Here is an 18437-nt window from a genome sequence, read left to right on the forward strand (position 1 = left end):
ATAGATAACGAGGAGGGGCGCGGCTCCGCCGGGCAATCACCGCGCGGTATGCAAATGAGGCGCGGGCTCAGCCGGCGGGGATCCCCGCCCACCTCGCAGTCTCGACCAATGAGAAGAAAGAGGCGGGGCCCGGGGGGGTGCGGAAGGGTTGTTCTCGCGGATTTCGGGAAGTCTCGCGAGAGTTCCGGGGAGGCCGCGGCGGCGGCGGGATGGGAGCGCCGAGGTGGGGCCGGAACGGGGCGGGAACGGGGGGGGGGAAAAATGGGGAAAAAGCGGGGAAAGAGGGGGAAAAGGGACGGTCCGGGGTGGGGACGGGACACGGGGAGGGGGTCCCGGCCAGTGCGGGGAGATGTCAGGCCGCGGAGGGGCGGTGAGGGGGGGAGTAGGGCAGGCCGCGGCTGAGGAGGGAATGGTGGGGAGAGGTCGGGCTGTGAGGGGGGAATGGTGGGGTAGGGTCGGGCTGTGAGGGGAGAATGGTGGGGAAGGGTCCGGCTGTGAGGGGGGAATGGTGGAGAAGGGTCGGACTGTGAGGGGAGAATAGTGGGGAAGGGTCGGACTGTGAGGGGAGAATAGTGGGGAAGGGTCCGGCTGTGAGGGGGGAATGGTGGGGAAGGGTCTGGGCTGTGAGGGGGGAATGGTGGGGAAGGGTCTGGGCTGTGAGGGGGGAATGGTGGGGAAGGGTCTGGGCTGTGAGGGGGGAATGGTGGGGAAGGGTCGGGCCGTTAGGAGGGAATGGTGGGCGAGGCTCCGGCCGTGGGGAGCCGGGGCATTGTTGGGGTGAAGCCCCCGGGGGTTGGGGCTCGGTGGGGTTTTGGGGACCGCCCCGTGACAGCCCCGCGCCCCCCGCAGATGCCCCGGCACTGCTCCGCCGCCGGCTGCTGCACCCGCGACACTCGCGACACCCGCGGCCGAGGCATCTCCTTCCACCGGTGCGTGTCCGCCCGGGGCCCCGGGGCGGGGAGAGCCCCGCACACGGGCTGGCACGGGTGTCACCTCCCCTGACACGGGCTGCCACTTGGTGTCACCCCCCCTAGACATGGGCTGTCACCCCCTTTAGCTACGACCTGTCACAGGTGTGTCACCCCTTTTAGCAACGGGCTGGCACCGGTGTGTGCATCCTCTCCCTTAGGAATGGGCTGTCCCAGTTGTCACCTGCCCTTAGCACTGGGCTGTCCCAGGTGTGTCCAATGGGCTGTCCCAGGTGTGTCTGTCCCCCCCCCCCCCCCCCCCCCCCGTTGGAGGGGTGGCTCAGCCCTGTCTCCCGTTAACGGGCCCGGCTGGGCCGTTCCATTTCCAGGTGTGGGGGGTGGAAGGTGTCATTCGGTCCTGCGGGAATTGGGTGTGCGGGGCGGGGGGGTGGAACTGCAGCCTCGCAGCTCACCTGTGCTACCTGTGTGACCTTTGTCACCTGTGTGACCTTTGTCACTTGTGTCACCTGTGTAACGTGTGTCACCTGTGTCCCCCATCCCGTGTCCCCCCATGTCCCCACCCTCCCGTGTCCCCTCACACCCTGTGTGCCCCACGTCCCCCTTTCCTCCATGTCCCCGTGTCCCCCATGCCCCTGTGTCCCCCTGTCCCCTCATGTCCCTCTGTCTCCTGTGTCCCTGTCCCTGTATCCCCATGTCCCTCTGTTTCTGTCCATGTCCACCTGTCCTTGTCCCCCTGTCCCCATGTCCCTGTCCCCGTATCACCATGTTCCTGTCCGTGTGTCTCCATGTCCCCGTCCCCATACCCCTGTGTCCCTGTCCGTGTCCCCGTGTCCATGTCATCCCATGTCCCTGTCCGTGTCCCCATATCCCGTTGTGCCCATGTTCCCTGTCTGTGCCTGTCATTTGTGTGCCCCTGTCCCCATGTCCCATGTTCTTGTGTCCCCGTTCCCTGTCCTTGTCCCCATATCACTCTGTCCCTGTCCCCCATATCCCCATGTCCCCGTGTCTCTGTCCCCATGTCCCTGTCCCCTGTGCCCATCGATGTCCCTGTGTCCCCGTTGGTGTCCCCCTGTCCCCTGTGTCTCCTGTCCCTCTCCGTGTCCCTGTCCCCATTGGTGTCCCCCTGTCCCTGTCGGTGTCCCCCTGTCCCCTGTGTCTCCTGTCCCTCTCCGTGTCCCTGTCCCCGTTGGTGTCCCCCTGTCCCTGTGTCCCCTGTCCCCACGTCCCCAGGCTGCCGCGCAGGGACGACCCCCGCCGCGCTCAGTGGTTGGAGAACAGCCGGCGCCGGGACCCCGCGGGCGGGGGGCGCTGGGACCCCAGCTCCAAATACATCTACTTCTGCTCCCAGCACTTCGAGAGCTCCTGCTTCGAGCTCGTGGGATACAGGTGAGCCTGGGGGCTACAGGTGTGCCTGGGGACAGCCAGCTGTGTGCTGGGGACAGCCAGGTGGGGCTGGGGACAGCCAGGTGTGCCTGGGGACAGCCAGCTGTGTGCTGGGGACAGCCAGGTGTGTGCTGGGGACAGCCAGGTGGGGCTGGGGACAGCCAGGTGTGTGCTGGGGACAGCCAGGTGGGGCTGGGGACAGCCAGGTGTGTGCTGGGGACAGCCAGGTGGGGCTGGGGACAGCCAGGTGTGTGCTGGGGACAGCCAGGTGGGGCTGGGGACAGCCAGGTGTGACCTGGGGACAGCCAGGTGTGACCTGGGGACAGCTAGGTGTGACCTGGGGACAGCCAGGTGTGTGCTGGGGACAGCCAGGTGGGGCTGGGGACAGCCAGGTGTGTGCTGGGGACAGCTAGGTGTGACCTGGGGACAGCCAGGTGTGTGCTGGGGACAGCCAGGTGGGGCTGGGGACAGCCAGGTGTGTGCTGGGGACAGCTAGGTGTGACCTGGGGACAGCCAGGTGTGTGCTGGGGACAGCCAGGTGTGTGCTGGGGACAGCCAGGTGGGGCTGGGGACAGCCAGCTGTGACCTGGGGACAGCCAGGTGTGTGCTGGGGACAGCCAGCTGTGACCTGGGGACAGCCAGGTGTGTGCTGGGGACAGCCAGGTGTGTGCTGGGGACAGCTAGGTGTGACCTGGGGACAGCCAGGTGTGTGCTGGGGACAGCCAGGTGGGGCTGGGGACAGCCAGGTGTGACCTGGGGACAGCCAGGTGTGTGCTGGGGGGATACAAGTGAGACCAGGGGCATCCAGGTGAGACCGGGGGCTACAGGTGTGACCAAGGGGGATCCAGTTGTGTCCTGGGGTGGGCTACAGGCGAGTCTGGGGACAGCCAGGTGTGACCTGGGTGGGATACAGGTGAGAGCAGGGCAGCCAGGTGAGACTGGAGTGGGCTACAGGTGAGTCTGGGGGGTGCAGGTAGGGCTGGGGGGATCCAGATGAGCCTGGGGGGCTGCAGGTGTGGTCTGGGGGGGATCCAGGTAAGCCTGTGGCTGCAGGTGTGTCCTGGGGCCTGCAGGTGGGGCTGGGGCTAAAGGTGAAACTGGGGGGCTCCAGGTGTGACCTGGGGGCTGCAGGTGGGACTTGGGAGGATCCAGGTGTGTCCTCGGGTGGGCTACAGGTGAGACCGCGGGGGTTTGCAGGTGGGCTGGGCAGTGGGCTACAGGTGAGACTGGGAGGTGCAGGTGTGGCTGGGGGGCTGCAGGTGTGTCCTGGGCGGCTGCAGGTTGGACTTGGGGGGGATCCAGGTGTGATCTGGGGTGGGCTACAGGTGAGACCAGGGGGTCTGCAGGTGAGTTTGGAAGGGCTGCAGGTGAGGGATTCCTCCAGGTATCCCAGGGCCCCCCCAGGTACCCCAGGATCTCCCCTGGATCTCGGGGTCCCCCCCGGCCTCTGTGAGGCTGCGCCCTCCCGGGTTCCAGGACCCCCCACGTTTTGGGGTCCCCCCCGAGCCCCGTTTTCCCCGCAGTGGCTACCACCGCCTGAAGGAGGGGGCCGTGCCCACCGTCTTCTCCGTGGGCCCCTCGCGGCCCCCCCGGCCCCGGCCCCGGCCCCCCCCGCCGGACAGCGACCCCCCAAAACCCCTCCGGGCCGCCCGCAGGTGGAAGTGAGTGCTGGGGGGCACCGCGGGGGGGGGGGGTCCCCGATTTATTCCCAGCGCAGCCCCACCCCCGGGACCTTTCCCAGCCCGGGACCCCCCGTTTTCCCCTCTCACACCCCGGGACCCTCCTCTGCCTCTGGGTGGTCCTGGGGGGGCTTTGGGAGCTCACAGGTTAAGGGGGCTCCCCGGTTTATTCTCCCATCTGGATGGGACCCCCCCCGCCCAATTCCTGCTGGACCCCCCATTCCCTCCTGACCTCTCCCACCCCCGGGACCCCCCATTCCTGATGGGACCCCCCAATCCCTGACGGGACCCCCCATTCCCCGCTGACCTCTCCAGCCCCGGGCCCCCCCATTCCTGATGGGACCCCCCATTCCTGATGGGACCCCCCATTCCCCGCTGACCTCTCCCACCCTCGGGCCCCCCCATTCCTGATGGGCCCCCCCATTCCTGATGGGACCCCCCATTCCCTCCTGACCTCTCCCACCCCCGGGCCCCCCCATTCCTGATGGGACCCCCCATTCCTGATGGGACCCCCCATTCCCTCCTGACCTCTCCCACCCCCGGGCCCCCCCATTCCTGATGGGACCCCCCATTCCCTCCTGACCTCTCCCACCCCCGGGCCCCCCCATTCCTGATGGGCCCCCCCATTCCTGATGGGCCCCCCCATTCCTGATGGGACCCCCATTCCCCGCTGAGCTCCGCGGCCCCGGCCCCCCCCGCCGCCGGGGGGGCACGTTTCGGGGGGGCTTTGCCGTAACCCCCGGTCCCCTCCCCGCACAGGCGGGAGCCGCCGCCGTCCCCGCCGAACCCCCCGTTCCCCTCGGACGCCTCCTGCTTCCCCCGGGACACCAAAGACCCCGGCCCGCCCCCGGCCCCGGCCGGCGACCACGGCGGCGTCCCGGCTCTGCCCGGCGCCTCGGGCTCCATCCCCGAGACCCTCCTGGTGGCCACGGGCGACGAGGAGGCCACGGCCACCCCCGCTCTGCCCGAGGGAGCCCCGCCGGCCCCCGCGGCCCCCGCGGGACCCCCGGCACCGCCGTCGCCGTCGCTGTTCATGCTGCGGCTGCCGCCCCGAGCCGGCTCGTACATCCAGAGCGAGCACAGCTACCAGGTGGGCAGCGCGCTGCTCTGGAAGCGCCGCGCCGAGGCCGCGCTGGACGCGCTGGACAAAGCCCAGAGGCAGCTGCAGGCCGGGAAACGCCGCGAGCAGCGGCTGCGGCTGCGCCTGGCCGAGCTGCAGCGGGAGCGGAGAGCCGGCGCCGAGGCGCGGAGGAGCCCCAAGGAGCCGCCGGAGGACGACGACGAGGAGGACGAGGAGGAGGCGGCGCGGGGAGGAGGAGGAGGAGGAGGGCGCTGAGGGACTGCCCCGGGCTCTCGGCCGCGCCGCCGAGGTTTGTAAATAAAACAGGAAAGGTTTCGCCTTTTTTTTTTTTTTTTTTTTTTTTCCCCCTACGCGGAATCGGTGGGAGTTTTGTGGGGTTTGTAGTGGGATTTTTGTAGGGCGGGATTTGTGTGGGGTTTGTAGGGGGATTTTTGTAGGGCGGGATTTGTGTGGGGTTTGTTGTGGGATTTTTGTAGGGCGGGATTTTTGTGGGGTTTGTAGGGGGATTTTTTTAGGGGGGATTTGTGTGGGGTTTGTTGTGGGATTTTTGTAGGGCAGGATTTTTGTGGGGTTTGTAGTGGGAGTTTAGGAAGGAATCCTTCGGGGAGGGGTGGAATGGGATTAGTGCCGGGAATTCAGGCAAGGAGCAGCAGGGAAAGGAGTGGAAACAGGGAGATTTCGGTGGGATTTTGGGAAAGAATTCTTCCCTGTGGGGTCAGTGAGGGGCTGGGATGGAATTCCCAGGATTTGTTCTCGATCAGAGCCCGGAGCAGGAACAGGATGAGGTTTTGGGAGGCTGCAAATCAAACAGGGACAAACACCCTCATCCCCACCGCCGGGACTGGCGCCATCCTCTGCCCCTTCCCGAAGGGAAAACAAAGGAATCCAATCCCCAAACCCGACCTGGCAGCGCAGAGCTAAATTAAACTAAAGGAATTAAAAGTTTAATTTCCACACCACGCCGGGGTGTCCCCGACCCATCGCCCTCCTCTCGCTCCAACACCGTCCGGAACCTCCCCGAAGGGAGCCCAACGTGCTTGATTAACCCCAAATTAGCCTTTGCTAATTACCCCGAGGCCGCCAGCGCCCCGGGGGAGCCGCTAGAGGCTGAGCCTCATGTCCCGGATGGCGCTGAAGGTGTCGGGGCTCAGCGGCACGTAGGACCTGCGGGCGTCGTCCCGGAAGAACAGGCGGTCCCGGATGACGGTGGGGTCAAAGCCCTCCTTGACCAGGTTGCTCTTGCACTGCTTGAAGGTCCCCGTGATCTCCAGGGCGTCCTGGGGACAGGGACAGCGGCGTTGGGGGACACCGAGGCCGTGCCCGGGTGCCATCGGCACGGAATTGTGGGTGGTGGCACCGGGACTGGGGGATGTGGGGGTGTCTTTGGCATGGGGGGATCCCCGCTGGCACCAGGTGACCCTCGTTGGCACCAGGTGACCCTCATTGGTCCCAGGTGACCCTTTTTGGCACAGGGTGACCCCTGTTTGCACCAGGTGACCCCCACTGGCACGGGGTGGCCCTCGTTGGCACAGGGTGACCCTCGTTGGCACAGGGTGACCCCCATTGGCACAGAGTGACCCCATTGGCACAGGGTGACCCTCGTTGGCACAGGGTGACCCCACTGGCACAGGGTGACCCTCGTTGGCACAGGGTGACCCTCGTTGGCACAGGGTGACCCCCATTGGCACAGAGTGACCCCATTGGCACAGGGTGACCCTCGTTGGCACAGGGTGACCCTCATTGGCACAGAGTGACCCTCATTGGCACAGGGTGACCCCCCTGGCACAGGGTGACCCCATTGGCACAGGGTGACCCCATTGGCACAGGGTGACCCTCGTTGGCACAGGGTGACCCTCGTTGGCACAGGGTGACCCCATTGGCACAGGGTGACCCTCATTGGCACAGAGTGACCCCCACTGGCACAGGGTGACCCTCGTTGGCACAGGGTGACCCCATTGGCACAGGGTGACCCTCGTTGGCACAGAGTGACCCCATTGGCACAGGGTGACCCTCGTTGGCACAGAGTGACCCCATTGGCACAGGGTGACCCTCGTTGGCACAGGGTGACCCCATTGGCACAGAGTGACCCCATTGGCACAGGGTGACCCTCGTTGGCACAGGGTGACCCCATTGGCACAGGGTGACCCTCATTGGCACAGAGTGACCCCCACTGGCACAGGGTGACCCTCATTGGCACAGGGTGGCCCCATTGGCACCGGGTGACCCTTGTTGGCACAGGGTGACCCCATTGGCACAGGGTGACCCCATTGGCACAGGGTGACCCTCGTTGGCACAGGGTGACCCCATTGGCACAGGGTGACCCCATTGGCACAGGGTGACCCTCGTTGGCACAGGGTGACCCTCGTTGGCACAGGGTGACCCTCGTTGGCACAGGGTGACCCCATTGGCACAGGGTGACCCTCATTGGCACAGAGTGACCCCCACTGGCACAGGGTGACCCTCATTGGCACAGGGTGGCCCCATTGGCACCGGGTGACCCTTGTTGGCACAGGGTGACCCTTGTTGGCACAGGGTGACCCTCATTGGCACAGAGTGACCCCCCCGGCACAGGGTGACCCTCGTTGGCACAGGGTGACCCCATTGGCACAGAGTGACCCCATTGGCACAGAGTGACCCCCATTGGCACAGGGTGACCCCATTGGCACAGGGTGACCCTCGTTGGCACAGGGTGACCCTCATTGGCACAGGGTGACCCTCGTTGGCACAGGGTGACCCTCATTGGCACAGAGTGACCCTCGTTGGCACAGAGTGACCCCATTGGCACAGGGTGACCCTCGTTGGCACAGGGTGACCCTCATTGGCACAGAGTGACCCCATTGGCACAGGGTGACCCTCGTTGGCACAGAGTGACCCTCGTTGGCACAGGGTGACCCCATTGGCACAGGGTGACCCTCGTTGGCACAGGGTGACCCCCATTGGCACGAGGTGGCCCCATTGGCACAGGGTGACCCTCGTTGGCACAGGGTGACCCCATTGGCACAGAGTGACCCCATTGGCACAGGGTGACCCTCGTTGGCACAGGGTGACCCTCGTTGGCACAGGGTGACCCCATTGGCACAGGGTGACCCTCGTTGGCACAGGGTGACCCCACTGGCACAGGGTGACCCTCATTGGCACAAGGTGGCCCCATTGGCACCGGGTGACCCCGATGTTGGTGACAAGTGACCGTCACCAGGAACGGTCGGATGGTGCCACCAACAGTGGGGTGGCTCCCCCACAGTCACCAGGGGACCCTTCCTGGCATGGGGTGACCGATGCCACCGTGGGAAACTGGGGGGACACCAATGCTGTGACTGGAATTGGGTGAGCTCTAAAGTCCCCTCCAACCCAAACCGTTCCACGATTCCACCCTCACCCAAAGGCCATCCCCAGCCCCCCCTGGAGCCCCCCAGGTGGTCCGGCCCCCTGACCTGGATGCGGACGAAGCGGGGCGCGGCGTAGGCGGGCAGCGTGTCCCTCGTGAAGGCGTAGAGTTTGTCACCGTCGAAGGTGGCCCCGTCCTTGAGGCACACGGCGGCCATGCCGCAGCGGCCCTCACACCCTGCAAACGTCACCTGGGGTCACCTGGGGTCACCTGGGGCGTCTCCTTGGGGTCTTCTTGAGGCCCCCTGGGCTATTGGGGTGGGGGATTGTGTGTTTGGGGTGGCTCTGTCCCAATTCTGGCGCCGCTGGGATGGTGGCAGAGGCACATCCTGTACCCAGAACGATGCTGGGACAGGGTGACACCCCTGGCACCAGGTGACCCCCCTGGCACAGGGTGACCCCCACTGGCACCTGGTGACCCCCCCTGGCACAGGGTGACCCCCATTGGCACCAGGTGACCCCCCTGGCACAGGGTGACCCCCACTGGCACAGGGTGACCCCCATTGGCACCAGGTGACCCCCACTGGCACAGGGTGACCCCCATTGGCACCAGGTGACCCCCATTGGCACCAGGTGACCCCCACTGGCACAGGGTGACCCCCATTGGCACCAGGTGACCCCCCTGGCACAGGGTGACCCCCCTGGCACCAGGTGACCCCCCTGGCACAGGGTGACCCCCCTGGCACAGGGTGACCCCCACTGGCACCTGGTGACCCCCATTGGCACCAGGTGACCCCCCTGGCACAGGGTGACCCCCACTGGCACCTGGTGACCCCCATTGGCACAGGGTGACCCCCCTGGCGCCAGGTGACCCCCATTGGCACAGGGTGACCCCCCTGGCACAGGGTGACCCCCCTGGCACAGGGTGACCCCCATTGGCACCAGGTGACCCCCCTGGCACTTGGTGACCCCCATTGGCACAGGGTGACCCCCATTGGCACAGGGTGACCCCCACTGGCACCTGGTGACCCCCCTGGCACAGGGTGACCCCACTGGCACCTGGTGACCCCCATTGGCACCTGGTGACCCCACTGGCACCTGGTGACCCCCACTGGCACAGGGTGACCCCACTGGCACCTGGTGACCCCCACTGGCACCTGGTGACCCCACTGGCACCTGGTGACCCCCATTGGCACAGGGTGACCCCCATTGGCACCAGGTGACCCCCCTGGCACAGGGTGACCCCCATTGGCACAGGGTGACCCCCATTGGCACAGGGTGACCCCCACTGGCACAGGGTGACCCCCCTGGCACAGGGTGACCCCACTGGCACCTGGTGACCCCCACTGGCACAGGGTGACCCCACTGGCACCTGGTGACCCCCACTGGCACCTGGTGACCCCACTGGCACCTGGTGACCCCCACTGGCACAGGGTGACCCCCATTGGCACCAGGTGACCCCCACTGGCACAGGGTGACCCCCATTGGCACCAGGTGACCCCCACTGGCACCTGGTGACCCCCATTGGCACCAGGTGACCCCCATTGGCACAGGGTGACCCCTGTTGGCACCAGGTGACCCCGTTGGCTCATTTTGGGTGAATGTTTCCTATTTTTGCCTCTTTCGCAGCCACACGGACCCAACCCAGCACCTGACACTTGCTTTGGGCACCCACGTGCCATTTAAGCTTTTCAAAGTTTTAACCTGTTTTAGAGGGAATCCTCGGGCCGTTGTGGGAGAGGTTTTGCGCTCAAAACAGCTCTGGATGTTCAGAGTCCCTTTGGAACCTCCTTGGTGGTTGCTCAGACCACCTGGGGACACCTCAAACACCCCCGGGTGTCCTCGTTCTGGTGGCACTCACCCGGCACGGCCACGCCGTAGACGTTGACCTCCTGGATGAAGTCCACCAAGCCCAGCGTGGCCTCCACCTCCGTCGTGGCCACGTTTTCCCCTTTCCACCTGGGGAGGAGAAGGGACGGAGCTGTAACAGGGCGGGATTTGGGCTGTCACCCACCGGGACGCGCGCGGGAGCCTCGGAGGTACCGGAAAGTGTCGCCGACGCGGTCCTGGAAGTAGAGGAAGTTCTTGTCGTCCATCATGAGGAGGTCGCCGCTGTTGAAGAAGGCGTCGCCTTTGGCCAGGACGTTCCTCAGGATCTTCTTCTCTGTCTTCTGCGAGTCGCCGGCGTAGCCGTGGAACGGCGTGTTGGAGGTGATTTTGATCACCAGCAGCCCCGTCTCGCCTTTGGGGAGGGACCGGAGGGTTGGAGGCCGCCCAAGCCCTGCCGTGGCTTCCTTCAGGGGTTTCTGGTGGCTTCCAGTCCCCCAGAGGGGTGGTGGCCAAGGCTGAGGTGGTTTTGGTGACTCTCAGCCCTGGAAAAGGCCCTGGAGAGGTCCATCCCTTACCGGGTTTGACGCGGATGCAGAGCCCTCGCTTGTCGCGCACGGGCTCGTCCTCCTCCACGTTGTACCTGATCAGCTCGAAGGGAGCGAAGAGCTGGAGGGGAGGGAGAAAGCTGGAGTTAAAAACGGGGAGGAGGATTTCCTTCCAGTGCCCTGATTGGGCTGTTCCAACCCCAATCCCGACATTCTGGGGATTGAAACCCATCCCTTTTAAATTGCTTTTAATTTTCAATCTTTTGGTTGGAATCGTTAGAGCTTGTTTCGGCCTGTTTAAATGAGGGTCAATCTGAGGGATTCAAACCATGAATGAGCTGATGGTGGCATCTTCCAAATCCAGGACAACATGATGGGGAAAAAAAAAAAAAATCTGATTTTCTGCAGCTTTTGCTGAACACGTGGGTGAGGGCTGAGACGCGGCACCAAAGGGGCACGGAGATGAGCAGGCCCCGTGGACACCGCGACACCAGGCTGCAAGTCAACACTGCTGAGTCAATGTCGGCCAACCAGGTGGAGAGGACTCGCTTTGGGTGTGAAAAGGGCGTTCTGGGGACTCTGCTTTTGTGCCAGCCCAACCTGATGGACGGTGCTGGCCCCCCAGGGGTGTCACTGTTGGCTCCAGCACCGAGAGGTGCATCCAAGACCCCTTTCCTTGGCTGGAACCCGAGGTGCCACCTTGGGCCCCTCACGCCCCAGCGTCACGCCCTCGTCACCATCCCCAGCGTCCCGCCCCGAGGAGCACGGGGTTCCATCTCACCTTGAGGAACCTGTTGGCCCTGCCCACGGCCCCGACCTTCCCGGTGTAGTTGATGAAGCCGGCGTTGCCCTCGGTGGCCCCGTAGAACTCCCAGACGGCCACGGGCCCGAAGCGCCGCAGGAACTCCTTCCACACCTCCGCCCTCATGCCGTTGCCCAGGGCCATGCGCACCCCGTGCTCGTGGTCGTCGGCGCGCTGGGGGGGGACACGGGGACACCTCAGGGGGTGACCGGAGGGTCGCTGACCCCCTCGGGGTGGGTTTGGGGCCTCACCTTGGGCGTGTTGCACAGGTAGCGCATGAGCTCACCCACGTACTGGATGACGGTGACGTTGTAGCGCCGGCAGTCGGCCCAGAAATGGGAGGCTGAGAACTTGGACCGCAGAACACAGGTGGCTCCTGGGGGACACGGCACGGGGATGGTGACCCCAACCCTTTTCTCCTTTGCCCTTGTCTCCATCCATCCAGATATCCCTCCATCCATCAACCATCCATCCATCATCCATCCATAAACCATCCATCCATCTTCTATCATCCATCATCCATCATCATCCATCCATCCATCATCCATCCATTATCCATCCATCATCATCCATCAACCATCCATCCATTATCCATCATCCATCATCATCCATCCATCCATCATCCATCCATTATCCATCCATCATCATCCATCCATCCATCATCCATCATCATCCATCCATCCATCATCCATCCATTATCCATCCGTTATCCATCATCCATCCATCATCCATCATCATCCATCCATCCATCATCCATCATCATCCATCCATAATCCATCATCCATCATCATCCATCCATCCATCATCCATCCATTATCCATCATCCATCATCATCCATCCATCCATCATCCATCCATTATCCATCCATCATCATCCATCAACCATCCATCCATAATCCATCATCCATCATCATCCATCCATCCATCATCCATCCATTATCCATCATCCATCATCATCCATCCATCCATCATCCATCCATTATCCATCCGTTATCCATCATCCATCCATCATCCATCATCATCCATTCATCCATCATCCATCATCATCCATCCATCCATCATCCACCCATTATCCATCCATCATCATCCATCCATCCATCATCATCCATTCATCCATCATCCATCATCATCCATCCATCCATCATCCATCCATTATCCATCCGTTATCCATCATCCATCCATCATCCATCATCATCCATTCATCCATCATCCATCAACCATCCATCCATCCATAATCCATCCATCCAGATATCATCCATCATCCATCATCATCCATCATCATCCATCACCCATTCATAATCCTTCCTTCCATCCATCCATCCATCCATCCATCCATCATCCATCCATCATTCATCATCCCTCCTTCTCTCCCCATCCCTCCTCCCCTCCCAGCCCTTTCCCGTGGCCCGCCCTGTCCGTCTGTCCCGGGGGTCCGTACCGACGTCCAGGCAGCCCCCGAGCCCCACCAGCAGCCCGGCCGAGTGGTAGAGCGGCAGCGTGGTGTAGACGACGTCGTCGGGCCGCAGGCCGCAGATCCGGGCCAGGCTGGCCACCATCATCAGCTTCAGCTCCGTCACCACCGCCGCCTTGGGCAGCCCTGCGGGGACAACGGGCCCGGGTGGGACGGGGGGCGCTGGGGTGGGCACTGGGGGGCACAGCCCTCTGAGCTGGGGGTCTTTGTCCCTTGCAGGAGGAGCCGTGAGGAGCCGCGTCCAGGTTGTCACCCAGTGGGTGACGTCCAACCCTCCCATGGACACGGGACACACCTGGCCCAGGTGGAGCCACGGTGGTCAGGAGTTGGGTCTGGTTGGGATTGGGGGCTGATCAGGGAGGTCCCACCCCACCCACCACAACGAGGACAAATCCAGGCACACGGCGAGTGACTCTCCCATGGACACGGGACACACCTGGCCCCAGGTGGACCCGCCATGATCGGGTTTGGAGAAAGACCCCCCAGACCCCTCCACCTGCCCACCCTGGGGGCTCCCCCGGCTCACCGGTGGTGCCGGAGGTGTAGATGTACATGGCCCTGGAGTCCGCGGTGACGCCGGCGCGGTGCTGGGCGGGCGGGGGCTCCTCGGGGGCCGCCTCGATGGCCGGGAGCAGCGCCTCCACCCCCGGCGTGGGCGACGCCCAGCTCAGGTAGAAGACGCGGACGCCGTCGCGCTCCAGGTCGGGCAGCACCTCCTCCACGGCCTCGTGCAGCTCTGCGGGGACACGGGGACACGGGGAGGGCCCGCGGGGGTGAGGGGACGGGAGGGGACACACGGGGGGCGCCCAAGGGAGCCCCGATGGGCAGGTGGGTGCAGAGTAATGGATGGGCCAGCCAAGGTGCCCAGGTGAACTCAGAGATCTCAAATGGGACACCTGGTCAGGTGGGCACGGAGTCATGGATGGGCCAAGGGGCTCAGGTGAGACCAGAGATCTCAAATGGGCACCTGGTCAGGTGGGCACGGAGTCATGGATGGGCCAAGGGGCTCAGGTGAGACCAGAGATCTCAAATGGGCACCTGGTCAGGTGGGCACGGAGTCATGGATGGGCCAAGGTGCCCAGGTGAACTCAGAGATCTCAAATGGGCACCTGGCCAGGTGGGCACGGAGTCATGGATGGGCCAAGGTGCCCAGGTGAACTCAGAGATCTCAAATGGGCACCTGGCCAGGTGGGCACGGAGTCATGGATGGGCCAAGGTGCCCAGGTGAACTCAGAGATCTCAAATGGGCACCTGGCCAGGTGGGCACGGAGTCATGGATGGGCCAAGGTGCCCAGGTGAACTCAGAGATCTCAAATGGGCACCTGGCCAGGTGGGCACGGAGTCATGGATGGGCCAAGGTGCCCAGGTGAACTCAGAGATCTCAAATGAGCACCTGGCCAGGTGGGCACGGAGTCATGGATGGGCCAAGGGGTTCAGGTGAGACCAGAGATCTCAAATGGGCACCTGGCCAGGTGGGCACGGAGTCATGGATGGGCCAAGGGGTTCAGGTGAGACCAGAGATCTCAAATGGGCACCTGGTCAGGTGGGCACGGAGTCATGGATGGGCCAAGGGGCTCAGGTGAGACCAGAGATCTCAAATGGGCACCTGGTCAGGTGGGCACGGAGTCATGGATGGGCGGCCAAGGTGCCCAGGTGGGCACAGGTATCCCAAATGGGCACCTCACCACGTGGGCAACCTCGGAATCATGGATGGGGGGCCCCAGGTGAGCCCAGGGATCCCAAATGGACACCTGGTCAGGTGGGTGCCCCGGACACCCCAAACGGGGCCCAGATGGGCACTGGACACATCCCAAATATGAACCGTGATGGTGTGGGTGCCCCAAAAATCCAGGATGGGGGACACAAGGATCCCAGGCGCCCCAAACTTCCCCGAGGGGCGCCCTGAGCACCCCAGCCGGGGGTCCTGTGATCCCCCAGACACCCTGAGCACCCCAACCGGGGGTCCTGTGATCCCCCAGACACGCTGAGCACCCCAACCGGGGGTCCTGTGATCCCCCAGACACCCTGAGCCCCCCAACCGGGGGTCCTGTGATCCCCCAGACACCCTGAGCCCCCCAACCGGGGGTCCTGTGATCCCCCAGACACCCTGAGCACCCCAACCGGGGGTCCTGTGGTCCCCCAGACACCCTGAGCACCCCAGCCGGGGGTCCTGTGATCCCCCAGACACCCTGAGCACCCCAGCCGGGGGTCCTGTGATCCCCCAGACACCCTGAGCACCCCAACCGGGGGTCCTGTGATCCCCCAGACACCCTGAGCACCCCAACCGGGGGTCCTGTGATCCCCCAGACACCCTGAGCACCCCAGCCGGGGGTCCTGTGATCCCCCAGACACGCTGAGCACCCCAGCCGGGGGTCCTGTGATCCCCCAGACACCCTGAGCACCCCAACCGGGGCTCCTGTGATCCCCCAGACACCCTGAGCACCCCAGCCGGGGGTCCTGTGATCCCCCAGACACGCTGAGCACCCCAGCCGGGGGTCCTGTGATCCCCCAGACACGCTGAGCACCCCAACCGGGGGTCCTGTGGTCCCCCAGACACCCTGAGCACCCCAACCGGGGGTCCTGTGGTCCCCCAGACACGCTGAGCACCCCAACCGGGGGTCCTGTGATCCCCCAGACACCCTGAGCACCCCAACCGGGGGTCCTGTGATCCCCCAGACACCCTGAGCACCCCAGCCGGGGGTCCTGTGATCCCCCAGACACCCTGAGCCCCCCAACCGGGGCTCCTGTGATCCCCCAGACACCCTGAGCCCCCCAACCGGGGGTCCTGTGATCCCCCAGACACCCTGAGCACCCCACCCGGGGGTCCTGTGATCCCCCAGACACCCTGAGCCCCCCAACCGGGGGTCCTGTGATCCCCCAGACACCCCAGACCTGCCCAGGGGGACCCCAAAATGGGAGGGTCCCAATCAGTCAGGCCCCCACAGTCACCCTGAACGGGGTCTCCCAGCACCCCTAGGGGAGCCCCGATCCCATGGGGACAGCCAGGGGGTGACACAGTGCACAGCCGTGTGCCGGCTGTGACATGCACAGGGACAGTGACACACACAGGGACGGTGACACACACAGGGACGGTGACACACACAGGGACGGTGACACACACAGGGACAGTGACACACACACAGGGACAGTGACACACACACAGGGACGGTGACACACATGAAGGGACAGTGACACACACACAGGGACGGTGACACACAGAGGGACGGTGACACACATGAAGGGACAGTGACACGCATGAAGGGACAGGGACACACACACAAGGACAGTGACACACACAGGGACGGTGACACACACACAGGGACAGTGACACACATGAAGGGACAGTGACACGCATGAAGGGACAGGGACACACACACAAGGACAGTGACACACACAGGGACGGTGACACACACACAGGGACAGTGACACACACACAGGGACGGTGACACACACAGGGACGGTGACACACACACAGGGACAGTGACACACACACAGGGACGGTGACACACACAGGGACGGTGACACACACACAGGGACAGTGACACACACACAGGGACGGTGACACACATGAAGGGACAGTGACACGCATGAAGGGACAGGGACACACACACAAGGACACACACACACACACACACAGAGGGACGGTGACACACACAGGGACGGTGACACACATGAAGGGACAGGGACACACATGAAGGGACAGGGACACACACACATGAAGGGACAGTGACACACATGAAGGGACAGGGACACACACAGAGGGACAGTGACACACACCAAAGGACTGTGACACACTGTGACACGAAGGGACAGTGACAGCCTGCAAAGCCCCCACCACACGTGCCCTCACTGGGGCTGGCAAGGACCAGGGTGACCTTGGTGACCCTGCCAAGCTCCCGAAGCCCCTCGAATGTTCCACTTGTCTCCTCTCACTGGGGCTGGTGACAACCAGGGTGGCCTTGGTGACCCCGCCAATCTCCCCAAGCCCCCCGGTGTCCCCCTGTCCCCTCTCACCGGGGCTGGCCAGCACCAGGGTGGCCTGGGCCGCCTCCAGCGCGTGCCGCAGCGCCCGTCCCCGCACGTTGCAGTTGAGGCAGGCCATGGGGCAGCCCAGCTTGGCCAGCGCCAGCCACGTCCACAGGTACGCGGGCTCGTTGGGCAGGAACACGGCCACGGTGCGGCCGGCCCGCAGCCCCAGGCGCCGCCACAGCGCCCAGGCCGCGCGGTTGCTGCGCCGCTCCACGTCCTCGAAGGTGTAAACCTCGTCCTGGAAGAGCAGCAGCGGCCGGCGCGGCCGGAGCCGGGCGTGCTGCCGGAACACGTCGAGCAGGGTGACGGGCGGGCGGCGGGACAGGCGGCGGCGACACCGCAGCGAGGACCTGACCGTGGTGGCGAATGCCACCAGGTCGTCCCAGAGGAAGGGCACCAGGCGGGCGGCGGCGGCGGGGAGCAGCAGCAGCAGCAGCCCGAGCAGGAGGAGCCCGGCCAGCAGCGCCATGGCCACGGGGCACCGGTGGCACCCGCGGGGACAGTGGCCAAGGTGCGCCCCGGGCGACCTTTGGCCCGGCCGTGCCGTGCGGGGACCGCGGCACCGCCGGGTCCGGAGTTCGCGGCCGGCGGGAGCCGCGGGGTTTGTTTGCTCTCCTGTCGTCGTTCGGCTGCGTCTGTTTCGTTCTGCCTTCCCCGCCCCCGGGAGTGGCGCTGCGGCCCCGGCGGCTCCCGCTGCGGGCTGGGTCGGTGGGCTCCGGCACCCGGCTGCCCGTCTGCCTGTCTGTCCGTCTGGCCGGCCTCTGTTACCTGGCTGCCCGTCTGTCCGGCTCTGCCACCCCAGCTGTCTGTCTGTCCGGCCTCTGGCACCCCAAGTGTCCATCTGTCCGGCCATCCAACCTCTGCCACCCCAGCTGTCTGTCTGTCTGGCCATCCAACCTCTGCCACCATGACTGTCCGTCTGTCCGGCCATCCAATCTCTGCCACTGCAGCTGTCTGTCAGTCTGTCTGGCCATCCAGGGTCCGCCACCATGACTGTCCATCTGTCCGGCCATCCAACCTCTGCCACCATGACAGTCCGTCTGTCCAGCCTGGCCACTCGTATCCTTCTGGCAGCTCAGCAGGACAGGACAGCTGCCATCCAGCCACAGACCTGTCTGTCTGTCTGTCTGCACCCCGTGTGTGTGTGTCTGTCTGTCTGCGCGTCCCTGTGTCTGTCAGCTGTGTGTCCATCCTTCCACGGACACGGCCAGCTCATCTGCCTCCATGTCTGTGTGTCCTTCTGTCCGTCTGTCCACCGCCACTCGTCCCTCTGTCCGTCCTCCCACGGCCCTCAGCTCTGGGCTCTGGGCTGGGGAGCAGCTGGGGCGTTGAATCCCAAATTCCCCAAATGATCCCAAATTTCCT

The 18437-nt window shown here is 64.5% G+C and overlaps 2 protein-coding genes across 6 annotated transcripts; one reads left to right on the forward strand and one right to left on the reverse strand.

Moving 5' to 3' along the window:
* The first annotated feature begins 170 nt into the window (after window positions 1–170).
* On the forward strand, window positions 171–6161 carry THAP7 (THAP domain containing 7). Of its 5 annotated transcripts, none has more exons than XM_066208429.1 (5): window positions 171–223; window positions 850–929; window positions 2160–2315; window positions 3836–3973; window positions 4751–5395. In XM_066208429.1, the coding sequence occupies exons 2-5, from the start codon at window positions 850–852 to the stop codon at window positions 5325–5327; spliced, it is 951 nt and encodes a 316-aa protein (XP_066064526.1). In that variant the 5' UTR covers window positions 171–223; the 3' UTR covers window positions 5328–5395. The 5 variants fall into 5 exon arrangements, with proteins under 5 accessions (XP_066064526.1, XP_066064525.1, XP_066064523.1 ...); XM_066208428.1 differs by lacking the exon at window positions 171–223 and adding an exon at window positions 353–370; XM_066208426.1 differs by lacking the exon at window positions 171–223 and adding an exon at window positions 5817–6161 and having other exon boundaries at window positions 716–929; window positions 4751–5361.
* On the reverse strand, window positions 5995–17541 carry SLC27A5 (solute carrier family 27 member 5). The gene is made up of 10 exons (XM_066208424.1): window positions 17058–17541; window positions 13570–13779; window positions 13011–13169; window positions 11825–11949; window positions 11553–11747; window positions 10802–10892; window positions 10440–10638; window positions 10258–10355; window positions 8504–8634; window positions 5995–6349 (listed from the first exon to the last, which is right to left on the reverse strand). The coding sequence occupies exons 1-10, from the start codon at window positions 17539–17541 to the stop codon at window positions 6173–6175; spliced, it is 1869 nt and encodes a 622-aa protein (XP_066064521.1). The 3' UTR covers window positions 5995–6172.
* Window positions 17542–18437: the final 896 nt, after the last annotated feature.

The sequence above is a fragment of the Chamaea fasciata genome, unplaced genomic scaffold (assembly GCF_029207755.1).
Source record: "Chamaea fasciata isolate MVZ Bird 193981 ecotype frontalis unplaced genomic scaffold, bChaFas1.0.hap1 SCAF_249, whole genome shotgun sequence".
Taxonomy (NCBI): Eukaryota; Metazoa; Chordata; class Aves; order Passeriformes; family Sylviidae; genus Chamaea; species Chamaea fasciata.

Bases quoted from the DNA above. Each gene is read 5' to 3' on its own strand.
- THAP7 (XM_066208426.1), top strand. From the start codon at position 733: ATGGTGGGCGAGGCTCCGGCCGTGGGGAGCCGGGGCATTGTTGGGGTG. The intron at 930-2,159 runs GTGCGTGTCCGC...CCACGTCCCCAG, and splicing joins CGAGGCATCTCCTTCCACCG to GCTGCCGCGCAGGGACGACC. The intron at 3,974-4,750 runs GTGAGTGCTGGG...CTCCCCGCACAG, and splicing joins CGGGCCGCCCGCAGGTGGAA to GCGGGAGCCGCCGCCGTCCC.
- SLC27A5 (XM_066208424.1), bottom strand. From the start codon at position 17,541: ATGGCGCTGCTGGCCGGGCTCCTCCTGCTCGGGCTGCTGCTGCTGCTG. The intron at 11,748-11,824 runs GTGAGGCCCCAA...GTCCCCCCCCAG, and splicing joins ACCTGTGCAACACGCCCAAG to CGCGCCGACGACCACGAGCA. The intron at 10,893-11,552 runs GTGAGATGGAAC...CCTCCCCTCCAG, and splicing joins GGGCCAACAGGTTCCTCAAG to CTCTTCGCTCCCTTCGAGCT.